Source organism: Pan troglodytes, chromosome 8, assembly GCF_028858775.2.
Source record: "Pan troglodytes isolate AG18354 chromosome 8, NHGRI_mPanTro3-v2.0_pri, whole genome shotgun sequence".
Lineage (NCBI taxonomy): Eukaryota > Metazoa > Chordata > Mammalia > Primates > Hominidae > Pan > Pan troglodytes.
In genome coordinates, this window is record NC_072406.2 from 83,711,547 (window position 1) to 83,735,116 (window position 23,570).

At 50.5% G+C, this 23,570-nt stretch overlaps 1 protein-coding gene and 1 long non-coding RNA gene across 3 annotated transcripts in view; one reads left to right on the plus strand and one right to left on the minus strand.

Annotated features, from left to right (window-relative positions):
* Window positions 1-23,570, plus strand: part of CDH23 (cadherin related 23) — a 419,047-nt gene that overhangs the window by 97,592 nt on the left and 297,885 nt on the right. For both annotated transcript variants that reach the window (XM_054659691.2, XM_054659692.2), the window contains exons 4-6: window positions 15,545-15,687; window positions 16,417-16,464; window positions 16,583-16,675. In XM_054659691.2, coding sequence (XP_054515666.2) covers window positions 15,545-15,687; window positions 16,417-16,464; window positions 16,583-16,675 — 284 coding nt within the window. The remainder of the gene's footprint in view (window positions 1-15,544; window positions 15,688-16,416; window positions 16,465-16,582; window positions 16,676-23,570) is intronic.
* On the minus strand, window positions 13,616-17,383 carry LOC107966721 (uncharacterized). The gene is made up of 3 exons (XR_001706649.3): window positions 17,241-17,383; window positions 15,378-15,473; window positions 13,616-13,801 (listed from the first exon to the last, which is right to left on the minus strand). It is a non-coding gene; the product is annotated as an uncharacterized LOC107966721 (long non-coding RNA).

Consider the following 23,570-nt stretch of genomic DNA (forward strand, 5'->3'; position numbering starts at 1 on the left):
AGTTGCTAAACCTCTCTGTGACTCAGTCTCCTCATTGGAGTGCGGGAATACCTTCCTCGCGTGTTTGTGGTAAATATTGAATGAGGTTGCGTGTGCAAAGTGCTTAACAGAGTGTCTCCCGTACGGTAGATGCTCAATAAATAGTGGCAAGGCCGGGACTGCGGTGAAGCAAGCCGGCCCCCAGGGCACAGAAATTCAGGAGACATTCTCAGACTTGTGCAAGTACAGGGGCAGGACCTAAGCGTGAGTGCCTCCTGGGTGCCTGACTTGCCTCATGCTAGTTTCCACCCTGTCTAGCTGGGTCCTGCTACCCCGGCACCCATAACCCACAGTTGATCTCAGAGACTGAGTACCTGGAAGGCGTCCGGTAGGATGAGAGAGACCCAGCCCTGCCCCTGTAACTGCCTGCCCACCTGAAAGCAGGTGAGCCCCATGAGATGAATAAAGGGTGTGTACCCAGGGAGAGAGGAATGGAGAATGAGCCCAGTGAAAAGCCTGAAGGCGCTTGCTCACCTGGGGCCTTCAGAGGGTGGGAACCACCACGGAGCCCCCGCCCTGCCCCTGAGTGGGGGCAGGGCCTCTGCCAACTGGGCTGGACCCCACTTCCTTGTCAAAACTTTTAAAAACACAAACAGAGGCAAGAACGGCATTTACATAAATCTCATTAGAAAAAGTGCAAGTTTCATAAATCTTGTGATAAATTAGTGTGATATCATTCTCAACGTGATGTATTAATTTTAGGGCAAAATGAATGGTGCTGTGATCATTGTGGGTAATTATGAGTCTCCTCAAAGAGGAAGTGATTTCTGGAGGGACTTTTCTGACCTCCTTCACGGCAGGAGGGTGGGAGGAGGGCAGGGCAGAAGGGAGGGTGTCTTGCTCACCTGCTTTTATGATTGCGCCTTTCTTCATTTCTTTTCCTGCTATTGAAAGGTGAAGACAAGCTGGGTTGGGTCTCTGGCTAAGGGGTGGACAGCAGGGGTACAGGAGGTGATGGAATTTTGAAATCAGGCCTTGAGTCCCAAATTCCCCAGAGCCAAATTATTTTAGAAAAGAATCTTAAGCCGGGCACGGTGGCTCACGCCTGTAATCCCAGCACTTTGGGAGGCTGGGGTGGGAGGATTGCTTGAGCCCAGGAGTTTGAACCCAGACTGGGCAACACAACAAGACCTCATCTCTATTAAAAAAAAATTCTAAAATTAGCCAGGTGCAGTGGCGCACTTGTAGTCCTAGCTACTTGGGAGGCTGAGACAGGAGGATCACTTGAGCCCAGGAGTTATGATTGTGCCACTGCACCAGCCCAGGTGACAGAGGTTTTGGGAAAAAAAAAAAAGAAAGAAAGAAAGAAAGAAGGAAAGAAAGAAAAGAAAAATCTTAAATTTCTAGGACCTAGACTCATGGAAACTCTAACTTAGGGGTTCTCAAAAATGTGGTCTCAGACAGGCAGCATTAGTGGCAATTGGGAGCTTGTTAGAAATGCATATTCAGAACCTGAAAATCTGGGAGGGGCCCATAAATCTGTTTTTAATAGCTCTCTTGGTAGTTCTGATGCACACTCAAGTTTGAGAATCACTGCTCTAACCGGGTGGTTCTTAACTTGGCTGTACGTGGGAATCACTTGAGGATTTATATCAGAATACTGCTGTCTGGGTCCTGCACTAGACCAATTAATTAAGACAGAATCCTTAGTGGTTGGGGCCTGGGCATCCTTATTTTTAGAAGCTCTCCAGGTGATGCTAATATGAAATCAGGTCGAGATGCATGGCCTCAAAGCCATTAATTAACATCTTTTTAATATTGGGATTGGAAAATTTTGAACATGGGAAGTGGCAACAAAGCAAAACATTTTTTTTTTTTTGCTCCACCTGTGGATTGGCCTAAGCTGAATGTGCCTGGGGCGCCCCCATTGTAGCTGGGTTCCACATGGGTAAGCACATGGAGAACTGGAAGAGGCTCAGGGAAGCTGGCCTCCCTGGAGGAGTGATTCCCATTCTTGCCTGCCCAGTACATCACCTGGCGATTTAGAACTTTCCAAAGCCCAAGCTGGCCCCTAGGCCAGCTAGTCACAACATTGGGAGTGTGGGATGCAGACACCAGTATTGCTCGAAAGCTCCAGCTGATTCCAGTGTGCTGACAAGTGTGGGAACTGCTGACCTCTAGGTTTTCCTCCATCACAGTTTCTCAGATATGTCCTGAAGATTGAAGGAACCTCAGAAATCATCAAGACCCTGGATATCAATTCCACAGCCCATTGGAATCACTCGAGTGGTTCAGCTTGTTCTTAAATCCCGATGCTTGAGTCCCTCCCTGGAGATCCTGATGTATGTGGTCTGGGGTACAGATGGACAGTTGGGATGTCAAAAGGGCTACAGGTGATTCTAAGGTGCAGCCAGGGCTGAAATGACCCTTTGCTGCACTGGGACAGAGGCCCAAGACGGAAGGGATGCCCCGGAGATGGCAGCCTCGTAGTGGAGAGTCATCCTCCAGCCAGGCCACTGCTGTTCCCCCACGGTCACATTCAGGGGACTGTGAGGATGGGTTCACGAGTGCAGCCTCATTCTTGAGCTATGGGGAGGGTGACTGGTGACTTCTCCCTGTAGCTTAGGGCAGAAGGGGACATCAGGATCACTTCTGAGAAGGAAGGAACCAGCATGTGCCTGCAAGTGTTTGGATAATCTCTTTGTGAGCCTTTAATGGCCTGCAGTGCTGTTTATTTTAATGATAATGTCAAGTTCAATTTGCCGTCATTTTTCAACATTTCCTTTTGTAAAGTTAATTGAACAATTCAATGAATTGAAAAGTTTCAGGAGAGGGGAAAAAAAAACACACCCACCCCACTGTTATCACTGTTATTAAATCTGGTAACTACCTCTTGGCTCTCCAAGCCCTGAGACAAGACTTCAACCCTCATGGGCCTGGGAGCTGCCGCAAGGACTCAGGAAGGTCAAACAGAACATTCCAGGGCCCCTTTATTCATGGCTGTTTCATGCTCAGGCTGCTATTTCTGGGCAGAAAAAAAAATATCCAGTCTGCCATGGACCCTGGCTGCTGGCTCTGCGGTAGCTCATTCCCCAAGTGTCCAAACCAGATTGTAAACCCTTGGGAGCCGGGTTGGGTCTTCTCTGCCTATCTATCCTCCGCTGCGGAGTGCCTTCCTTGTACACAGTATGTGGAAAACAGAGCCTTAATATCGTAGATATCTAAACTGGAAGGGACCTTAATGTGGTGTGGTGGAAAGAACAGCGTATGGGGAGTCCAGGGACCAATTTGAGAGGCAGCTCCTCCACCTGCTAGCTGTTGAGCTGGTTGACTGTGGACTTGTCACCGGGCCACCCAGCCCTGTTTTCTCCTTTGTAAAATGAGCTTGTTGGCCATATCAAGAATGCAAATATTCGGCCAAGTAGAGCTACTCCCTCCCCTGTGTGCATCGTGTGTCACTGGCAGATCACACACTTCTTCCTACTGACCTCAGATGCAACCTCACACTCCCCAGCACGACACCCACAAAACCGTGACCCGGAGATTGGAGTGGGCACATGAAACTTGACCCATTTGCCAAGATTGTTTTCAGTTCTCCTCGTGGACCTCTGCACTTTGGCCATTGATGCCAGCCCCTTCGTAGTGTCAGTGGGGAAGGAGAAGCTCAGAGACAGCAGCGATTTGCCCATGGTCACACGGCTAGTCCTGGCTGAGTGTGAACCAGGGCCAGCCACATCAGTTCTAGGCCCGGCTGATTCTCTCAGCCTTAAAGGCAGGGACTTCTCTAAGGCTGCCTTGCTCCCAAAGCTTCTCCTGTGCCCTTTGAGCCTGTGTTCCAAGTCCTCAACCCCCTGTCCTTGGACTCCCTGGAATGCTCGTCCTGAGGGTCACATTCGGGCCAGGTGAAGGGCAGGGATGCAGTTCTTCATGCCTACAGTTTGCAAACAGCTGCCAGTCCATCCTGAACTTCCCCAGGGTCCCAGGGAAAGGCCAGGAGAAGTGTGCAGTGTGATAGATGTGTAGGTCTGCCCGCTGGACTGTCAGCTGCAGGAGGGCAGGTTCTTCTGGCTGCAGTGTTTGTTTTATCATCAGTGCCTACAGCAGTACCAGGGACAGCAGGTGCCCAGGCAGTGTTTGCTGAGGGAATCAGTGGAGGATGTCAACAGGAGGGTCACTGAGCAATCCCAGCTCTGCCTTGTGCTAGCTGTGTGACTTTAGGCAAGTAACTTGACCTCTCTGTGATGCATTGAGTTGTAGGGGAATAGAGCACATAGGTGCCTATGACTGGTCCTCGCAGCCCTCAGCAAATGATGGTCCTTATTTGCTATGTCAGAGGCAGAGGAGCTCCGGGTTTCTAAGAGTCAGGGCCAGGTCCCTGAAGTATTGGTATTCAATGTCTGATCTTTCCTCTTGGGCATATTAATTTTTAAAAAATGTGTGTGTGAAGGGAAGGAAATCAGGATATCAAAGGGATAGCTGCCTCCCATGCTTATTGCGGCACTATTTGCAGTAGCCAAGATATGGAATCAACCTAAGTGTCCGTCAATGATAAATGGATAAAGAAATGTGGTATATATACACAATGGAATACTATTCAGCTATAAAAAGGAAATCCTATCATTTGCAGCCACATAGATGGAATTGAAGATCATCATGTTAAGTGAAATAAGCCAGGCACAGAAAGACAAATGTCGCATGTTCTCAGTCACGTGTGGGAGCTTAAAAAGTGGATCTCATGGAAGTAGAGTGTGGTATGATGGTTACCAGTGGCTGGGGAGAGAGTGAAAGAGGGGATGGTTGATGAGTAAAAAAATATAGTTAGCTCACGCCTATAATCCCAGCACTTTGGGAGGCTGAGGCAGGCAGATCACCTGAGGTCAGGAGTTCAAGATCAACCTGACCAACATGGCAAAACCCCATCTCTACTAAAAATACAAAAATTAGCCACGCATAGTGGCACATGCTTGTAATCCGAGCTACTTGGGAGGCTGAGGCAAGAGAACTGCTTGAACCCATGAGGTGGAGGTTGCAGTGAGCTGATATCACGCCATTGCACTCCAGCCTAGGCAACAAGAGTGAAATTCCAGCCAGGTGCCGTGGCTCACGCCTGTAATCCCAGCACTTTGGGAGGTGGAGGCAGGTGGATCACTTGAGGTAGGGAGTTTGAGATCAGCCTGACCAACATGGAGAAACCTCGTCTCTACTAAAAATACAAAATCAGCTGAGCATGGTGGTGCATGCCTGTAATCCCAGCTACTTGGGAGGCTGAAGCAGGAGAATCGCTTGACCCCACAAGGCAGAGGTTGCAGTGAGCTGAGATCATGCCATTGCACTCCAGCCTGGGCAACAAGAGTGAAATTCTGTCTCAAAAACAAACAAAACAAATAAACAAAAACTAGCCAGGTGTGGTGGCACCCGCTTGTAATCCCAGCTACTCGGGAGGCTGAGGCAGGAGAATCGCTTGAACCTGGGAGGTAGAGGTTGCAGTGAGCTGAAAGAGCACCACTGCCCTTCAGCCTGGGTGACAGAGCGAGACTCCATCTCAAAAAAAAAAAAAAAAAAAAAAAAAAAAGGATAGTGCTGTGTAGCACAATAGGGTGGCTATAGTTAGCAATAATTTATTGCATATTTTAAAAGAGCTAGAAGAGAAGATCTGAAGTGTTCTCAACACAAAGAAATGATAAGTGTTTGAGGTGATGGATATCCTAAATACTGTGATCCGATCATTACACATTGTGTATGTATCAAAATATCACAGGTACCCCATAAATATGTACAATTATTATGTATCAATAAAATAAATACATTTTTAAAAATATATGTGCCTGTGTGTACTTCACTTATTCCTCCTCTTCCCTGCCCCCAGAGCCTCTGGGTTTGTGTCGTCCGGCCCTGTTTAGTGCCTCCTTCTTCCCTGGATTAGCCTGTCCCCATCAGTGCAGACACCTGTGTGGCCAGGTGAGCCCGCAGCCCCTTCTCTGACTCTCAGGAGGGAATGGCCGTCTTGCTGGTAGCAATAAGTAGACTGAGGAAAGCCAGGGTGCTAGAAGGGAGCCCATCCCCACCAAGTCTCTGCCTCAGGGCTGCTCACCTTCAGACCAGGGTCCACCTGGAGGCCGCCCCCATGGGGTTAGTTGCTTTGGGGTGAGAAGAAGGCTGTATTCAGGAGCTGAGTTTTGGATTTGGATAAAAGGCTTTGTGATAAAAACCATGAGGGTCGTGGAATGAGAAAGACTTGGGTTGGACTCCTGGCTTGGTGACCTTGGGTAGGTCACTTTACCCCTCTGAGCCTCTTTTCTTTTCTTTTCTTTTCTTTCCTTTCCTTTCTTTTCTTTTCTTCCTTTCTTTCTTTCTTTTTTTGTTTTGTTTGTTTTGTTTTGAGACAGAGTCTCGCTCTGTCATCCAGGCTGGAGTGCAGTGGCATGATCTTGGCTCACTGTGACCTCTGCCTCCTGGGCTCTAGCAATTCTCCTGCCTCAGCCTCGAGTAGCTGGGATTACAGGCCTGTGACACCACCCCCAGCTAACTTTTGTATTTTTAGTAGAGACGGGGTTTCACCATGTTGGCCAGGCTGGTCTTGAACTCCTGACCTGAAGTGATCCACCCACCTTGGCCTCCCAAAGTGCTGGGATTACAAGGCGTGAGGCACTGCACCTGGCCTGAGCCTCAGTTTTCCTACCTGTATAACAGGGATGCGAACCCCTCTGTGTAAGGCCATTAGGAGAAATAAGTGACAGAGTAAATGAATGAAAACCATTGAGTGTGGTACCTGGCAAAGAGTCATGCCCAGGAAACAGAATGCTGGTTTCCTTTCCCCCTGACAGTTCATGCCGTCCCCTCCAAGTGGACGGAGTTGCAGGAGAGCACAGGAGTGAAGCTGGCCTGTGGGCTTTGAAGGCAGAGATGGTTCCTTTGACCCAGGTCAAGGGTTTTCTGATGACAGTGAGGGCGTCGATCAGTGAAGGGTGAGCCTAGAGGCTGCCTGCCTCTCAGGAGAGAGCCGGCCAGTGTCAGAGCTCACTCTACTCCCTCTGACTTCCCCCAGGTGGAGATATTGGTGAAGCCTAAGATGAAGAAAAGAGCTCCCCTGAGGTCAAACCAAGTTCAGGACCCAGGGCATTTGAGAGACTGAAGGCAGGAGGGTGGGAGGGGGGACCTAAGACAAATGAGATTATCCCCAGGAATCAAGGCACTTAACTGGCCTGTCTGATCCCAGAGGAGAGACAAATGAGATGGCAGGCTCCAAGGCCAGCTCAGGCTCTGGGGAGCCCATCCCAGGGAGAGTGGGAGGGCAGGAGCCCCTGGCCCTGGCAGGGACCCGGCCAGCCAGGAGGAGGAGGGTAGGTTTCCCTTCTTGCAGGTGGGGGTGTGCAGCAGGCTTGATGGCCATGGTGGGATGGTTGGAGTGAGGAGTAGTTATTCTCAGAAAACCCTGGCCATACCCGTGGCCTTGGAATTTGAGGCTGGGGCCCTGCTGTTTGCAACTCCTTGGCTCTGCTACTCACACATGCATGGCTCTATCCCAGGCGGCCCTCTCCCGGCCAGGACCCTTGCTTCCCTCTCTGCAAAATGAGAAGGGGGCTTTGTCTGTTTGGTTCTCACTTCAGCAATAACTAGTCCCTGCTTCTGAGCTAGCCTGCAGACACCAAGGCTGGTTCTGTCTCTCTAACAGCCCTGAGCCTGGCAGAGGCAGACCACTAGGTTCTTGGCCCCTAGATGGGGAAGGACAGTAGATCACAGCTGGTGTGAAGTCCTTTTAGGTCACAGGTTGCAAAAGCCTTGCTTTCTTGTGCCTTTTAGGATTGATTATGGTGGCTGCATGGAACCCTGTATTATGAAGGATTCTGAAGTTGAATGCAGATTCAATGGGAAAAGGTGCTGTGATTGATTAATAAGGTCTGTGTGGTCAAGAGCTGGGACTGGCTAGCTCCCTGGCCCTAGAAAAGCAGTAGTTAATCATGAGGGATGGGGAAGAGGAGAAGGAAGATTTGCCAAGCGTGTCCCAGAATATCAACTTCTACCTTCAAGGGGTGATGGCCTCTTGCCTGCTGTGCAGAGGTGCAAACAATGAATCCATGCAGGGGCCTGGTATGCTTTCGGGTGACAGCAGTCTGGCAGGCCGGGCCCAGGGGTGCAGAGGGAAATGTGCATGGCCAGGGAGATTGAGGATGCATTGGGAAGCACTAGACATCATGGTAAGGAATTCGTTTTCATTCTCTGGGAACTAAGCAGGCGTTTGAGCAGAGTGTGGCACAATGGAAGGTGTGCTTTAAGGAGATGCTGCTGCAAGGAGGGAGCAGGGTATGTTCTCACACCGCTTATTCACCCCTCTGTGTTTTGGTAACAAATATTGCTTTCATCCTTCTCTCATCTAGAGAAAATAAAAAGCCCTGCAGCCTGTGCTGCCCTGCCAGAGTTTCTGGCCCGCCCCTCATCTAGCAGGTACTGCTCTCCAGGAGCCGCATGACCACAATCCCCAATCCCAGCCCTTGCCCCTCAGTGCAAATAACAACAATAATAGTAATAACAGTCATCTCAGCGATCAGCATGGGCCCAGCGGGGCCTCAGGGGAAGCTGTGATTGTCCGCCCCTTGCCTGGAAGGCAGATGTGGACTGCTGCTGAGGGCCGAGGCCACGGTGGAGGATGTGCCACCAGCTTTGCAACTCCCAAGGGGCCTTAGCAGTCTGGTGGGCAGATTCCTACCTCCTACCTCCAAGATGGGGTACACAGCCCCCAGGATGGGGTACAGGGCCGGTTCCTCAGAGACTGGACCCCCAGTCATTGCACAGCTGTGATTCCTGCCTGGGCCCAAAGACAAGTGCTACTGATTTGGGTGTTATTAGGTTTTGATCAGCTATCCTTTCCCCTGTCCATTTGTGCACACAGTTAAGAATTAACTTGCTATACTCTCTCTTCCCGTTGTGGCTCAGAGACCTTCATGACTTTGGGGGGCTGTCTTTTCCTAACACCTCTGGGCAGTTGTTAGCAGGATTCATTTATTTACCCAATGACTATTTATTGAGTGCCTCCAGGATGTCAATCCCTGTGTTAGGCTTAGGGATGTGACAAGGAATAGGCAGGTCAGGCTGAATGTGCTGCGTGATGGGCAGGGGGTTGGGGTAGGTGGTCAGCAAGTCAAGTGAATAAGCAGATCCTTTCAGAGAGAGAGGATTGTGAAGACAATAACGTGGAGTCTTAGGACACTGAGTAACCAGGCGTCTCTTTAGCTAGACTCTGCTGATTGAGAATTTGAGGAAGGCCTCCCCAAGGTGCTAACTCGCCACCCGAGAGGTGAATAATGAGGAAGCTGCCGTAGAGGTGGAGTGACCTAGGGTAGGAACCTTCCCAGCCAAAGGCACAATCAGGGCGAGGGTCCCGAGGCAGCCACGAACTTGTCCTGTTCAGGAACAGAAAGAAGGCATGTGGGGCCAGATGGGGCTCAGCCCAGTGAGCCTGTGAGATGCAGTGATGGATGTTATCTTGGACCAGATCACTAGGGCCTTAGAAATGGTCAATTTAAGTTTTTTTTTAATTTAATTATGGTAAAATATACATAACATGAAATTTGCCATCTTAGCCATTTTTAAGTGTATAGTTTAGTAGTGTTAAGCACATTGACACTGTTGCCTAACCGACCTCCAGAACTCTTTTTCTGTTGAAAACTGAAACTGTAGCCATTGAATAATAGTTCTCCATTCTGCCCTTCCCGACCCCTGGCACTCACCATTCTACTTTCTGTCTCTATGAATTGGATTACTCTAGGTACCTTATATCAGGGAGACCACATTGTACTGTATTTGTCTTTCTGGGACTGGCTTATTTCACTGAGCATAATGTCCTCAGGGTTTATCCATATTGTAGCATGTGTTGGAATTTCCTTTCTTTTTAAGGCTGAATAATATTCCATTGGCTGTATCTACCACATTTTGATTATCCATTCATCTGTGGACAGATACTTGGATCGCTTCCCCCTTCTTGGCTATTGCAAAGAATGCTGGCGTGAACACAGATGCACAGTGATTAAGTTCTTGAATGTTCTGCTTTCCACCCATGAGGTTAGGCTGGGCATGGTTTGGGTGGCACAGAGTGGAGGGGCTGGCCTAGCTGGATGCCCCTTCCCCATGAGGGTAGGAGAGGCCAAGTGCACAGAATCCTCCGCCGCACTGATTGAGCCAGGAGTCCTAAGACTGGGCCTTTCAATCATCCTGGGACGGGTGGAGCTTTTCTCTGCATCTAAAATGGGAACCATAAACCAGGCTGACTTACAGGCAGTACTTACTGGTCTGGTTGTTTACGGCCAGCGTTTTTTCTGATTGGTTGATGCCTGTACTGTGCCTGTTGTTAAATATTTGAATATCATCCTGCTATAAACCAGCCACAGGACTTCTAACCTGGCTGTGTGTGAGCGTCTCCTGCAGGGAGAGTGGGGGCTGCTGTTTAAAAGTTTACACTCTGGGCTTCCCAGTAGCCAACCCAGTCAAGAGGGCCTGGGAATTTGCATTGTAAAGCTCTACAGTAGTTCCAATGTACCGTCTTAAACATGCATTGGAAATTTGGGATCCCCCAGAAATAGACCTTGTGATGAAGATTTAAGTGCAAGAAGCTTACTGGGGAGGAGGTTCCAGGAAACACAAGTAGGGAGTGAGGAAGTGAGACAGGAAGGGAGGGAAGCCATAAAGATGCGTTATTGTCAACCAAGTTGCCAGTGTAGAACACGGACCTCTGAGTTATGCTCTTGAGAGGTGCCGAAGCTGGGCTGTTTACCTACCTTATCCACAGAGCTCTGAAAGTCAAGCCAGAAAGGAAGGATTCCAAATTCTTGGAATTTTATCTAGAAAAGAAGACTAAGCAGCTTTTGTAAGTGAACTTTTAGGAGGGTTCTAACATGATGATGATAGCTAACATTTTTTAGCTCTAACCATGGTAGACAAGGTCATCCTTATCTATCATCTTCCACAGCAACTCGGCGAGCTCCGCTACTGGGGCATTGGTTCCCGGCACTTCCCGGCTGTGCTGTGTTTAGGAGGAGCAGTCTCTGATGGCCGGAACCCCTCGGGAGAACACTCACAGGGGCTGGCAGTTAGAAGTCAGGCTGGTGTGTGTGGAAATGTGTGTGCTGAGGGACAGAGGGCAGGGTACCAATAGCGTCTGCTGCGGAGACCCAGCCAGCTCCCATCTCTCTATCATAAGAGGGCATTCCAGCCCCTGTGAATAGCAGGGTATCCTCCTTACCGCTGAAAAAACACCAGGCCTCATCCATTGCTGGTGAGAATGTAAAATAATACAGTCACCATGGAGAACACTTTGGCAGTTCCTCAAAAATTTAAATGTAGAATTACTGTATGTTCCAGCAATTGTGCTCCTAAGTATACATCCAAAATAATTAAAAACAGATGTTCAAACAAAAACTTGTACATAAATGTTCATAGCGGCATTATTTCCAATAGTCAACAGGTGGGAACAACATAAATAGCTGTCAACTGATCAATGAATGAACAAAATGTGTTACATTCACACAAGGGAATATTATTCAGCTGTTAAAAAGGAGTGAAGTACTGATACATGCTACAACATGAATGAACCATGAAAACATTTGGCTAAGTGAAAGAGGTCAGGCACAAAAGGCCACATACTGTATTATTTCATTCATATAAAATATCTAGGATAGGCGAATCCATAGAAACAGAAAATGGATTCGTGGTTGCCAGGGCTGGGGAAGGGATTCATGGGGAGTGACTGGTTCATGGGCATGGAGTTTCCTTTGGAGATGATGAAAATCATGTGGAATTAGTGGTGATGGTTGCACAGCATCGTGAATGTACTAAATGCCACTGAATTGTGTACTTTAAATGGTTGAAGAGGTAAATTGCATGTGATGTGTATTTTACCACAAATTTTTACAAAAGGAACTCCAGGTATCCTTCAGCCCTGAGATGCAAGGTATATTGTTTCTCAGGTGGGAAGCAAACCTGTGTGGCATGTGTACCCCAGGGTCCCCCAGCCAGAGATGGTTCTCCTGCATGGCTGTAACTAAGAGCACTGGGCTGGAGCTGAACCCCAGAGATTGGCCTCACTCCTGTAGGAATAGCACAACCATAGGTTGCTGGAAACCTCCCCTAGTGGAGAAACAAGCCTTGCTTCCCAGAGAAGCCAGGGCTGGGCCCAGCTTCTGTAGAGGCAGAGCAGCGCTGGGCGGGGGAGTATGTGCCCAGCTGGAAAATTGCAGGGCGTCTTGTCTTAAATATAATATTAAATCGGCACCTTTAATTAGTACACTTAGAAAAGGTCACTAGCAATTACCTGGGACACAAAGAAGGCATGAGCAGGCAAGAGCCCATGAGGAAGCTGAAAAGGACCATTTTGAGCAGCACATAATTGAGGGGAAAATGGATAAAAGTCCGGGAAATTACAGGGTGGGTGACAGCAGCTGATGGCCCCATCCCTGTCCTGCCCAGCGCCCCCTTTCTTGGGAGGACCTAAGCATCAAGCCTGAGAGAGCCATTTGGGATATTGGGCCCAGTTGTGCAACCTTGGCTGGAAGGCCAGGGTGGTCTTCCCAGAATCCTCTTGGCCAGCTGGGAGCTTGGCCCCAGATCCTCCACCTGGTCTGGGCCCTGAGGTACAGCAGGTGAGGATTGCGGTCCAGGGGGCTGCAGGCTGCCATGGACTCACTGTTGCACCTGGACAAGCAAGGCGCTTATGGGCCTCCGTTTCCCCATCTGGAATCTGCCCAAGGCTTTGGGAGGTAACTCAGTGTTTCCCAAACTTTGCCACTAGGAATACCTGAGAGCAATGGAAAAGAAATGTATACTCCTAGAAGTCAGGGGAGGCTGGAAATTCATTTATGGCTTTAGATTATATCTTTACAAATAAATTAAACATAAATAAATTAGGCCGGACATGGTGGCTCGCACCTGTAATCCCAGCACTTTGGTAGGCCGAGGTGGGCAGATCACTTGAGGTCAGGAGTTCAATATCAGGCTGGCCAACATGATGAAACCCCATCTCTACTAAAACTACAAAAAATTAGCTGGGCGTGCTGGCGGATGCCTGTAATCCCAGCTACTGGGGAGGCTGAGTCAGGAGAAGCACTTGAACCTGGGAAGTGGAGGTTGCAGTGAGCTGAGATCATGCCACTTGCACTCCAGCCTGGGTGACAGAGCGAGACCCTGCCACCAAAAAAATAATTAATTAATCAATCAAATGCTGCTCCCAATGTCTTCCTGTTCGTTTTAGTATAAAACATTTATTTGTCACCGGGCAATGCAAACGCTTTGGAAAGATGTGCTTGGTTTATCTGTGACTTTCACATACTTCCTCTTACACCATCTAGAAAGAGCAATGAACTGGGAATCTGGGAGTCTGGAAACTTGGGTTTGAATCCTGCCTTTGTGGCTCACCATTGTACTTTGGGCAACTTGCTAAATGCCTTCAGCTTTTCCAACTCTGAAATGGGAGGGTTGGGCTCTGAAGATGTCCCAGGATTTTACTCCTCCTTCTCACCTTCTCCCATCACCTTGGATGCTGCCATTTCCTGCTCTGCTGTTCTGCTGTTTGACCTTGGAGAAGCTGCTTCACCTCTCTGAGACTCAGCTTCCTAATCTGCAAAATGGATAGAATAACAACTACCAAACAGACTTGCGGGGAGGATTTAATGAGAGAATCCACATGAATGGACCTTGTGTCTGGCATATCATAAGAGCCCAGTGAATGTCCAATGTCTTCCTTTTCCAGATCTTGGGCTTCTTGTTAGGATCTGATAGGTCATGTCCATGAAGTCCTGAATCTTGAGTTTACATATTGAGTGTTGAGATATCTGTGCTGTGGAAAGAAATGTAGGCTCTGAGCCCCAAATGCCTGGGATGTGGATTCCAGCTCTGCCATTTGCTGACCATGAAGACATGGTAATCACCTCATCACTCTTTGTTGCCTTATCCGTTAAATGGGGAGAATTGCATTATTGACTGAATTAGTGCATGGAAATAGCTCAGCTTATGCCTGGCTTATGATTAGGGCTCAGAAATGTTTGCTAGCATCATTATGTTAGAACTGTCCTAAAAGTTCTTTTCTAGATAAAATTCCAAGAATTTGGAATCCTTTCTTTCTATCTAGCTTGATTTTCAGAGCTATTTGGTAAATGTGAGAGTCAGTATTTGGGGCAGGTAGTGTCTGTCTCATTTTATAGGGGAAACTGAAACCTGGAAATAAGTGATTTGCCTTAGGCCATGGCTCCAATCTCCTCACCCCTTTGAGAATCAGATGAAGACTATAGACATTGTCTTCGGAAAATGACACGCTGTACACTTATAATATTTTGTGTACAGTTCTAGTGAGTTTAAGGACCTCCTGAAGCTAAGGAGACCAACCATCCCAGTTTGCCTGGGGCTTCCTGGTTTTAGCACATGTGCTGGGAAATGCTTCAGTCCTGGGCAAAGCAGGGCAGTTAGTGACCCTACCTGAAAGCTACACAGGGGAGCTGTGAGCCCCAGGAGATGATGCCCTGCACTTCTTAGGGAGGGTATAGACCAGGCATCCTGAAGCCTAGGTGCCCTCAGGCCAGGGCTTTGCTTCCTGGTAAGGGATGACACCTGCCTCTCAATCCCCTTCTTGAGGATGGGAACTAGACCTTGTCACCCAGTTCTAGACTGGAGTTCCTTGAGGCTCAGCTACATCTTCTTAACCTCTGTGTACTCCAGTGCTCATCATAAGGCCAGCACCTGGTCACTCTTGAATGAATGCCAAAAGATTTTGCAAAGTATTCTGAATTAGAGAAGGTGCTTCCATTTGCAAAAGACAGAAGTCCAACTAAACTGACTTAGGCCAAAGAAAAGGTTGCAAGGGGAATTATTAGCTCATATAGCTGAGAAGTCCAGAGGATGGAGCTAATGTCAGCAGAGCTGGTGACAGACCCTCAGAAAGCCATCAGGAATCTGTCTCTCCATACATCATTTGCCTCTGTTTTCCTTTGTGTGCTTCATTCTCAGACAGGCTCTTCTTGTGTGGTGCCAAAGATGGCTGCCCGCAGTGCCAATGAGCAACTCCCATGAAAGAGAGCTCCTCTTTCCCAGTAGGTCCAGCAAAAGTCCCAGGGCTGGCTTTGATTGGCTAGTTTGGGTCACATGCTCATCCCTGAACCAGTCATCATGACCAGGGAAATGGCACACTCTGATTGGCTAGCGCTGACTTATATGCTCATCTTGGAACATAAGACTTGAAATATTGGGGGCCTGTCCTCATCTGAGCCACTTGGAGAAGGAGGTCTTCAAATTAAAATCAGAGAAAGGGGGGCAGGCAGAAGTCATAAGTGTCTTTTACACACTCAGAACATGGTGAGTGGTGGTTCCCTGACACCATCATGACACACTGTGACAAGTGGACCAGGGTGGAGGTGGGGTACCTGGATCAGAGCTCACAGATGCGCCAGGGCCTTGTGATGATCCGTGGCCTGCTGGAGGATTGCTGAATGGCCACTCCCTGCTGAGAGTTCAGCCACCTGGGCAAGGTAGGAAGGCATAAACGTGACCTCCCTTATTTTCCCTCTGCTCTCTCCCTTGGCTACTCCAGGTTCTTCTGTGACCCAGTTGCTGGCCCGAGACATGGACAATGACCCCCTGGTGTTTGGCGTGTCTGGGGAGGAGGCCTCTCGCTTCTTTGCAGTGGAGCCTGACACTGGCGTGGTGTGGCTCCGGCAGCCACTGGACAGAGAGGTATGACTTGCCCATACCCCTGCCCCAATTCTCTCCTGGGGACAGGAGGAGACACTGGGGGAAGGACGGCCCGCCATCTTTTGGGGTCTTCCTCTAAGACCCCATTCTGACTCCACAGTGGCATCTTCCTGCCTGAATGGTATTCCTCTTCAAGGGCCAATGCTGGTGTCTGGACTTAGGGTTGGAATGGGTGGCTAGAGGTGTCTCCAAGCAAGCAGCTACATTGGAGAGGCAAGAGGGACAGTGACCCTGGGTTCATCCCTTGTAGAATGGCGCTCCATGGAGGGTACAAGTCTACCCCTACCCCCAGTAAACATTCCCCCAATATCCAGAGAAGCAGGAATTGACGGCATGGTAGCCCTTAGCAAGTTAAGGTAAAGACGTGAACACATCCCCAACCCTTACCCTCTCCTTGCGTTTGAGGAAGGAACCATAGAGGTGTGTAGTGACTTGCTCAGTGTCACACAGCATCTTAGAGGCAGAGCCAAGACTAGCACCCAAGATGCTTGGCTTCTGTCTTTTATTGCTCTCTTAAAGCAAGGATCCATATTCCACACCTGCTTCCCCAACCCAAAGGGCAACGCTGGTATTTTAGGGAAGCCTTTGGGTGCCTGGTTCCAGGCAAGCTCCTAGGGCAATCCTGGAGCCCCTCCCGCCCCATTTAGGGCCCAGGACCCAGGACCTCAGCACCGCCTAACTGCCCCCCTCCCTCTCTCACTTTTCTTGCAGACCAAGTCAGAGTTCACCGTGGAGTTCTCTGTCAGCGACCACCAGGGGGTGAGTGTTCCCTGGGGCCCTGGAGGCATGTTCCTGGGGTCACAGGATTTCTGGACCCCTAGGGTGGAAGAGGCCAGAGTCAGGTGGCGGCGCTAATTGCCCGCCTTTCTCTTGCCAGGTGATCACACGGAAGGTGAACATCCAGGTCGGGGATGTGAATGACAACGCGCCCACATTTCACAATCAGCCCTACAGCGTCCGCATCCCTGAGGTAGGAGCCACTAGGGTCACCCTTGGGGGTATCAGAGACCTGCTGCTCCCCAGACCACCATGGTGTAGGTGAAGAGTCAGGTGGGGAGAGCAGCTGTGGCTCTTCTGCCCAGACCTCAGCCCAGGTGCCAACTCTGAGCAGGTTGGCGAACATGCTGGTACCCTGGGAATCGGGGCCCAGCCTGGGGTTGGGAAGAGCAGTTGGGCCGGTAGGTTGGGAGCCTTGTGCTGGAGGCTGAGCCCCACACCTCCAGCTGGAGTCAATGGTGGGACAAGAGTTGGGAGAAGCAGGTGTTACACCCTCTTTCCTTCCACTCGTATCCAAATGTGGGCCTGGGCAGGGTGGGTGGGCAGGCCTAACCCCAGATCTTCCTGCTTTGGCCAGAATCAGGTCCCTCCAGGACTCAGGGAGCATGCAGTTCTAGGAAGGGGCTTTCCCTAGCCCCGCGCTCTCCACCATGGTCTCCCAGGCCCCTGTACTGTGTACTCTGAGTATGTTTGCATGAGTGCATGCGTGTAAAATCAAGCCATTGCTGGTAATTGAGAAGTACAAATTATTGCATTACAAATGGTTCGTTAATAAGCTGGCTGCCAGCTCCCGATGGCACCAGGGTTCCCACTGCTTGCGGCCCCTCTCCTGGGTGGCTGATGGCAGTCTTATGGTCTGGCAGTTAGTGATTCAAAGACTCTGAAGTGGGAGGGTAAAGGGCTTCTCACTGGGTGTCCCTCGGGCCTGCCCTCGGGGTTTTGGGCTGGGCGGTGGCAGTGAAGGGTTGGGATGGGAACAGTGGAAGGTAGAACCCTCTGGAAAGGCAGGTTGGCACCATGTCATTTGAGTTCTAACTCCTTGATCCAATGACTGATCAGGGAGTAAAAAGTCCTGAGAGAATATCGCAGTCAGTTCATGGATGAGGCTGGGCATGGGAGAGTGACTTGCCCGAGGTCGCACAGCTTTAACTTCGAGCCACCTGGCTTCTAGGGCAGGCTCAGCCTCCCTCGAGGGTGACGAGATCTTGCTCATACACCCCACTCCCTGGCCTCTGTTACTGAGCTGCGAGCCAAGGGTCCTATGCTGGCACCAGATGGAAGAGAGGACAGATGTGCAGGTGGGGATGCAGCGGAGGCACCATGCCCTTCGCCTGCCTGGGGCGGGAAAGAACTGGGGAGCCCGCAGTCCTAAACATGGGGGCATGGTGCTCTGAGCTGTGGCCGGTGTGCCCAGGGACTGCAGCTTGGCTCCTGCTCTCTCTCATTTGGAAGTCTCCCTAATTTAATTAAGGGTCTCTACGTGCCAGCCTGCACTCCGGGCCTGGGCTCAGAAACCAAGGGCACGGCTCAGAGTTAATGAGCCTTGGACCCATTGCTCAGCTGCCATCCTGGCAGGCATGGCTGCCCTCTCTTCCCTCTCATGGGGCAGCAGGGAGCCGCACTGGCAAGGGGACGAGGGGTCATGTCCCTCCTCTCCCGCCCTTGGGCTGGGAGCCAGCCTTTTCCTTTCTCCTGCTTCAGGAGATGTGACTTCCAACACTTGGCCCTGTTGGAATCCCCTGGGATTCTCCAAAGGCCTGTGCCTCCAAGGAGAGAGTCTCTTCAAGTCATTCATTCATTTATTTAACAAATATTTATTGAATGTCTGCTGTGGGCTTGGCTCTGAGCCAGGCTGTCATTGTGCAGAGACCTGGGAGGCCACAGGAATGTGGAATGACAGGAGTTAGAACTAGAGGCAAGAGACCCTGGGTCCAGCCCCTGCTCTGTTCCCAGCTTGCTGAATGTGTTTGGGCATGTCACTTCACCTCTCTGTGCCATGGCCCTCCTTATCTAATAAAAACAAAGGGCAGGTGGATAAAGTGGCCTGCATGATACCCATCTGACAAGGAGAGGGTAGGCTGAGAGGAGCCAGCTGCAAAGGACACACCGTCCTTGGAGGAAGGCCCACATGGTTTACTTGCTCATGTGTAAACATCCCCGGTTGCTTTAGTGGCCTGATACTCGATGCCCTGCTTGGGGCTGCTCAGTGTGGCCAGTGGGGATGTGGTATCAGCTGGACGGAGGCCTGGCTACTCCTGATCTGAGGTACCTTGACATTGACCAGCCCTTGCCTGGTGTGGTCACCTGAGCTGGAAACTAGCTGCCTGGCTCTGACCACAGCTGGGGTACTAGCCCAGAGTCTACTGGCCCCTGGCCCGGAAATGAGCCCAAGCTTTCCTGCTTGCATTGAGGTCACCCTGGAAACCCCAGGCCCCTGCCCTTTAGAGTGTGATTCAGCAGCAAAGGGCCCTGCAAATGTGAACAGGGTGAGGATGCAAGCCAGAGAAATGGGGTGAGGGAGCACTGCAGACCCTGTTAGGTGTGAATGCCAGGGTCTGCCAGGGTGATCAGAGAAATCTCAGCAGGCTTCCTGGAGGAGGTGGGTTTCCAGCAGAGTCTGGCTGAGGTAAGCAGTGGTTGCTCTTGTGCTGTTTCGTGGGAAGAGAGAAACTGGAGTCAGGACACCTGGGTTCTAGTCTGCTGGCTTCAGGCCCTACAGCTTTCGAACTAGGGAGTTGAACCCAGCCCCTTCCAGGGCTGACATCCCATGATCAGAGGATGAAACCCAGCAGGAGAAGGTCCTTCCCATCCTTCAGCACCTTATCGTTCTTTGCAGGATGGCCGAGAAGCTCTGGTGGCCGCTTCCATCCATTCAATTCCTCTCTTGGCCATCTCAGCCATCTAGGGCCCTAATAATGATGGAGTCTGTTGTGTGCAGAACCCAAGGATTGGCACAGGGAGTAAGTTACAGGGTGGCAAATCCAGGTCTATCTAAGGAAGAGCTTCCTAATAATAAGACTGCCCACACACACCCATGCACACACAGTCTATGCCCCTGCCTTGCTGAGAATGTGCTGAGCTCCCCATCCCTGGAGTTATGCAAGCAGAAGTAGGAGGACCACTTCTCTCCAGCCATCTAGCACTGCGTGTTGGGGAAGTGATGAATCAGAGGGTCCCAAACATGCCCCAGCAGAATTTCCCAGGGGACTGGTTAGAAAGCATATTCCCAACCTCTGCAATTGTGAATCAGTAGGCTGGGGAGAGCCAGCCCAGGAAGCTGCATTTTTGACAAACTCCTCTGGTAATGGTGAGAACAGCCAGGTCTGGGGAGCCTTGGAGGATCCCACTAGAGGTTTTCTGAGAGGTGCTGAGGGTAGCCAATCTTGGATGTGAACTTTCAGCCCCTCCATGGCTGCCTGGAGACATGGCCCACCTGGACCCAAGTCCTCAGGCCAGGAACAGCAGGGAGTGGGAGGCGGTTCAAGGCTAGGCATTGCCCCGCTGCCTGCCTCTCCTTGGCCCCCACTCCCTCTGAAAGCCTCTGCCGGGTCCAGCCCCCAGCTCAGGAGAAGCTGGGCAGGTGTGTGTTTGAGTTTGTTTGTTCTCGTTCCCCTCCTGCCCACCCCACTCCCCTCACTAAGCTGTTCTCCATGTAATTATCCATTTTATCAGGGTGAAAGGCCCTGCAATTCACTTGTCGAAGTCCTAACGAGGCAGCGTAGATGCTTTCAAGTCCATAAAGAAAAGGGAAATCCTGCTAGAATTGGCAACTTAATTCACCAAGCCAGCCTCGACAGACCTCATTAAGTCCCCGTGTATTCATTTCAAGCTAATGGCTGTCATGCTGACTGCTGTTTGATTTGCTGTAATAGACTTTTATGGCGTTCCAATTTGCTCAAACATGTTTGCCTGTGTCTGTGCCCAGCGGTGCTGCTCCAGTACCTCCGTTAGGGGCACGTGCCCGCCTCGCTGACCTTCAGCACTGCCCCCTCCCTGCTCCTCCCAGGGCCAACCCCTCAGCCCTCCAGTGTGCCCCAGGGAGGTGACCCTGGTGCTGGGGTGTTTAGGCAGGAGGATGGGTGTGAGGTTAGAAGTCTGGTGGTGCCAGGTGGCTCACTGGGTCAGGGAATCTGGAGGACCTGCTGGAGTCTCAGAGGTGGCTGTCCTTGAAGTTCTGACAAGTTCAGCCTCCTTAGCTGGGCAGTCTAGGCCTTTATCCATCTAGCATCAACCTACCTTTCCCAACTTATTTTTCAGTATTCTCTTCTGCTATTCCTTCATATGAACTCTCCTATCAGCCATAGAGCCAATTCAATGGCAATGGATACCTGTCTGTTTCTCTCTCTCTCTCTCTCTCTCTCTCACACACACACACACACACGCACACACACACATTGTACTTTTCTAACTAGTACTGGAGTTCAGCCTAACTCAACTCTGCCTGTCGTTCAAAGCCCACATCTCACCTACCATGTTCGGATCTGCCCAATTTTTTTTTTTTAATGAACACAGCAAACATTTGTTGAACAGCTACTGAGCAGGGTCCAGGGATTCTGAGCTGACTTGGGCATGCAGGATAGGAAAAAATGCTACCATTTCCCAACTGTGTGACTTTAGACAAGTGACTTAACCTCTCTGGATTTCAGCTTTCTTATCTGTAAGATGAGCAACAATATCTGTCTTGCAGGATTGCTGTAGAGAATGTAGCTAGGAAAAGTCCTTAGCACAGCCTGTGGCTTGTAGTGTATTCAGTAAAATGCTGGTGATTAAGACCAAGGTCTTTGTCCTTGGTGAAGGCAATTTTACTAAGAGAAAGTCAAATAAGTGAATGTCTAACTACATCTAAATGTATTAAATGCCATGGTAGCTTTGTATGTGCACAGTGTATTGGAAACAGTGTGGTCTGTACATGGGGGCTATTTGTTTGGGGCCTTAGAGGCTGAGTAGGAGTTTGTTAGAGAAAGAGACTATGGTGTCTGTGAATATCACTCACTTTCAGGGATCCTATAGCTTATTTTCATATATTGGAATTTCCCAGAGGAAAGTCAACTCTGATTTATGATTAGAGACACTGCTGAGGAGGGACAGTGGCTAAGTGGGTGTGTGTCCTTTGCAGGTCCCCACTGTTACCTCACAGAAACAAAGCCAGGCTGGAAGTGAGCCTCTGGGTCCCTGCCCAGGTCTCTGTGACAGGTCCTGTACAGATCCTTGTCCCATGGCCTCAGGTGACCAGCTTGAGGTGGGGATGAGGCTACTATGGGGAAGGGCTGGAGCTGGGGTGAGATCCTGGGAGCCTGAGAGGTGGAGGGTCCTTGCCTGAGCCTCAGTGCTGGCTGCGATCAGGGTCAGAGCCGAAGCCACGCCTCCTGGCCCTGGGCCCCACTAACCTGAACCACCTCTCCATGTCCCTTAACAAGGACGAAAGCTGCTCATTGCCTGTACCGCCTTACTAGAGATGGGAAAGCAGAGAGAAGGGTATCCCTGGATGCCATTTGTCAATGAAATCAAATACATAATTTATTTCTATGGTGACAGTAATAATAAATCGATTGTTGTTGTTGGTTTCCTGTGTGCCCAACACTGTTTTCTGCATGGGATCTCAGGGAGCCCTCACCACCACCTCCTGGGGTAGCCACTCTTGTCATTCCCATCCTACAGAGACAGACACTGAAGTAGGACAGTTACATGGCATGCCCAAAGCTAGTCAAAGGGATGGAGCCAGGATTAGGAGGCAGGCCTGGGGTGGCACGACTTTTTGACATGTAGCTTCACTTCTACCTGCAAAGTAGAAATAATTATACCTGTCTTGCAAACATCATAGTGAGGATTAAAGTAAATGAGATCACTCATGTAGAGTGCTCAGCCCGGGTCCCAGGATAAGTGCTTGCTCAGGAGATGGCTGTGGCTGTTGTTTGTGTGTTCATCTCTCCCGCCAGACTAAGCAAGGACTGAGCTTGGTCATCTGTGCATCCTCAGCACCCTGCCCCAGGCCTGGCGTATGGACTGTGCTCAGTGTCTTTTGAGTGAATTGGGTGAATGGAATTCACAAATGCAGACAGCCATGCGGCTCCCTCTGCCTCTTGGGTGGTGTGAGGACAAAAGGAACATTTACACAAAGTACTTTGCTCAGCCAGCTGGTCTACCGAGGTGAGGGCTTCCTTACTGTGCATGGTCCAGGGCTGGGTGAGGAGCGGTGAGGCCTAGCACTGAGCTGGCAAGGGCACTTTCACATGTGCCTTGCACTCCACTTTCCTCCCAGACACTGAAAGCACCTTGCCCTCTGCTGGTGCTCACTAGTTCCTGGATCTCAGCCCTGTCATCCTGTGTGCTTTGGCATGTGAGGAGCCCTGGAGTGGTGGCCAGACAGGGTCCAGAGCGTGCAGAGGTGGATTTGGTCCAAGAGGCCAACTTATTAGCACCCACCGCAGCCAGCAGCAGTGCCCCAGCTACCTTCCCACATGGCGTGCCTGTCAGATGCTGAATGATTTATAAACTGCATCCTCAGGTTGCAGCGAGAAGCTGGGGGGTGAGATGTGAGGGGGCTCCCACTGGCTTGTGCCTGCCATGGCCCCCGAGGTGACAGCTCCACTCATGAGCGTGTCATCTCCCACGCCAGGAGAGGCAGCCCCTTGACAGGCCATATTAATTTATACCTTGGGGCCACGGGCCTTGGCGGCCCCTCTGCATCTATAACCATGCACCTATTGATCTGGGAGAGGGAGACCAATAAATCATCGCAGGGGCTCTGGACTCCTGCAGGCCACAGCCAGAGTAGGTTTTTCTGGCTGAGCGGCAGCCCCAGACGATGTCTCTATGGCCCTCGGCGACCACCCTGAGGTGCCTGCCCTTTCCCTGGTCTGTCCCCTCTGTCAGCACGGTGACACATGCCTGGAGCCCTGCTCTCTTGCGGCAGGCAGATGCCATCGCCTGCGGCAGCCAGGACAGCAAGCTCTGGGCTGGTAGTGGTGAAGCGACATATGCTTGTGGGCAGAGCAGCAGGGCTTTCTACACAGTCCTGAGGGTTGTGTGTGTGTATGTGTGTGTGTGTGTATGTGTTCTTATTTAAATAATATCTTCTGTATCTCCTA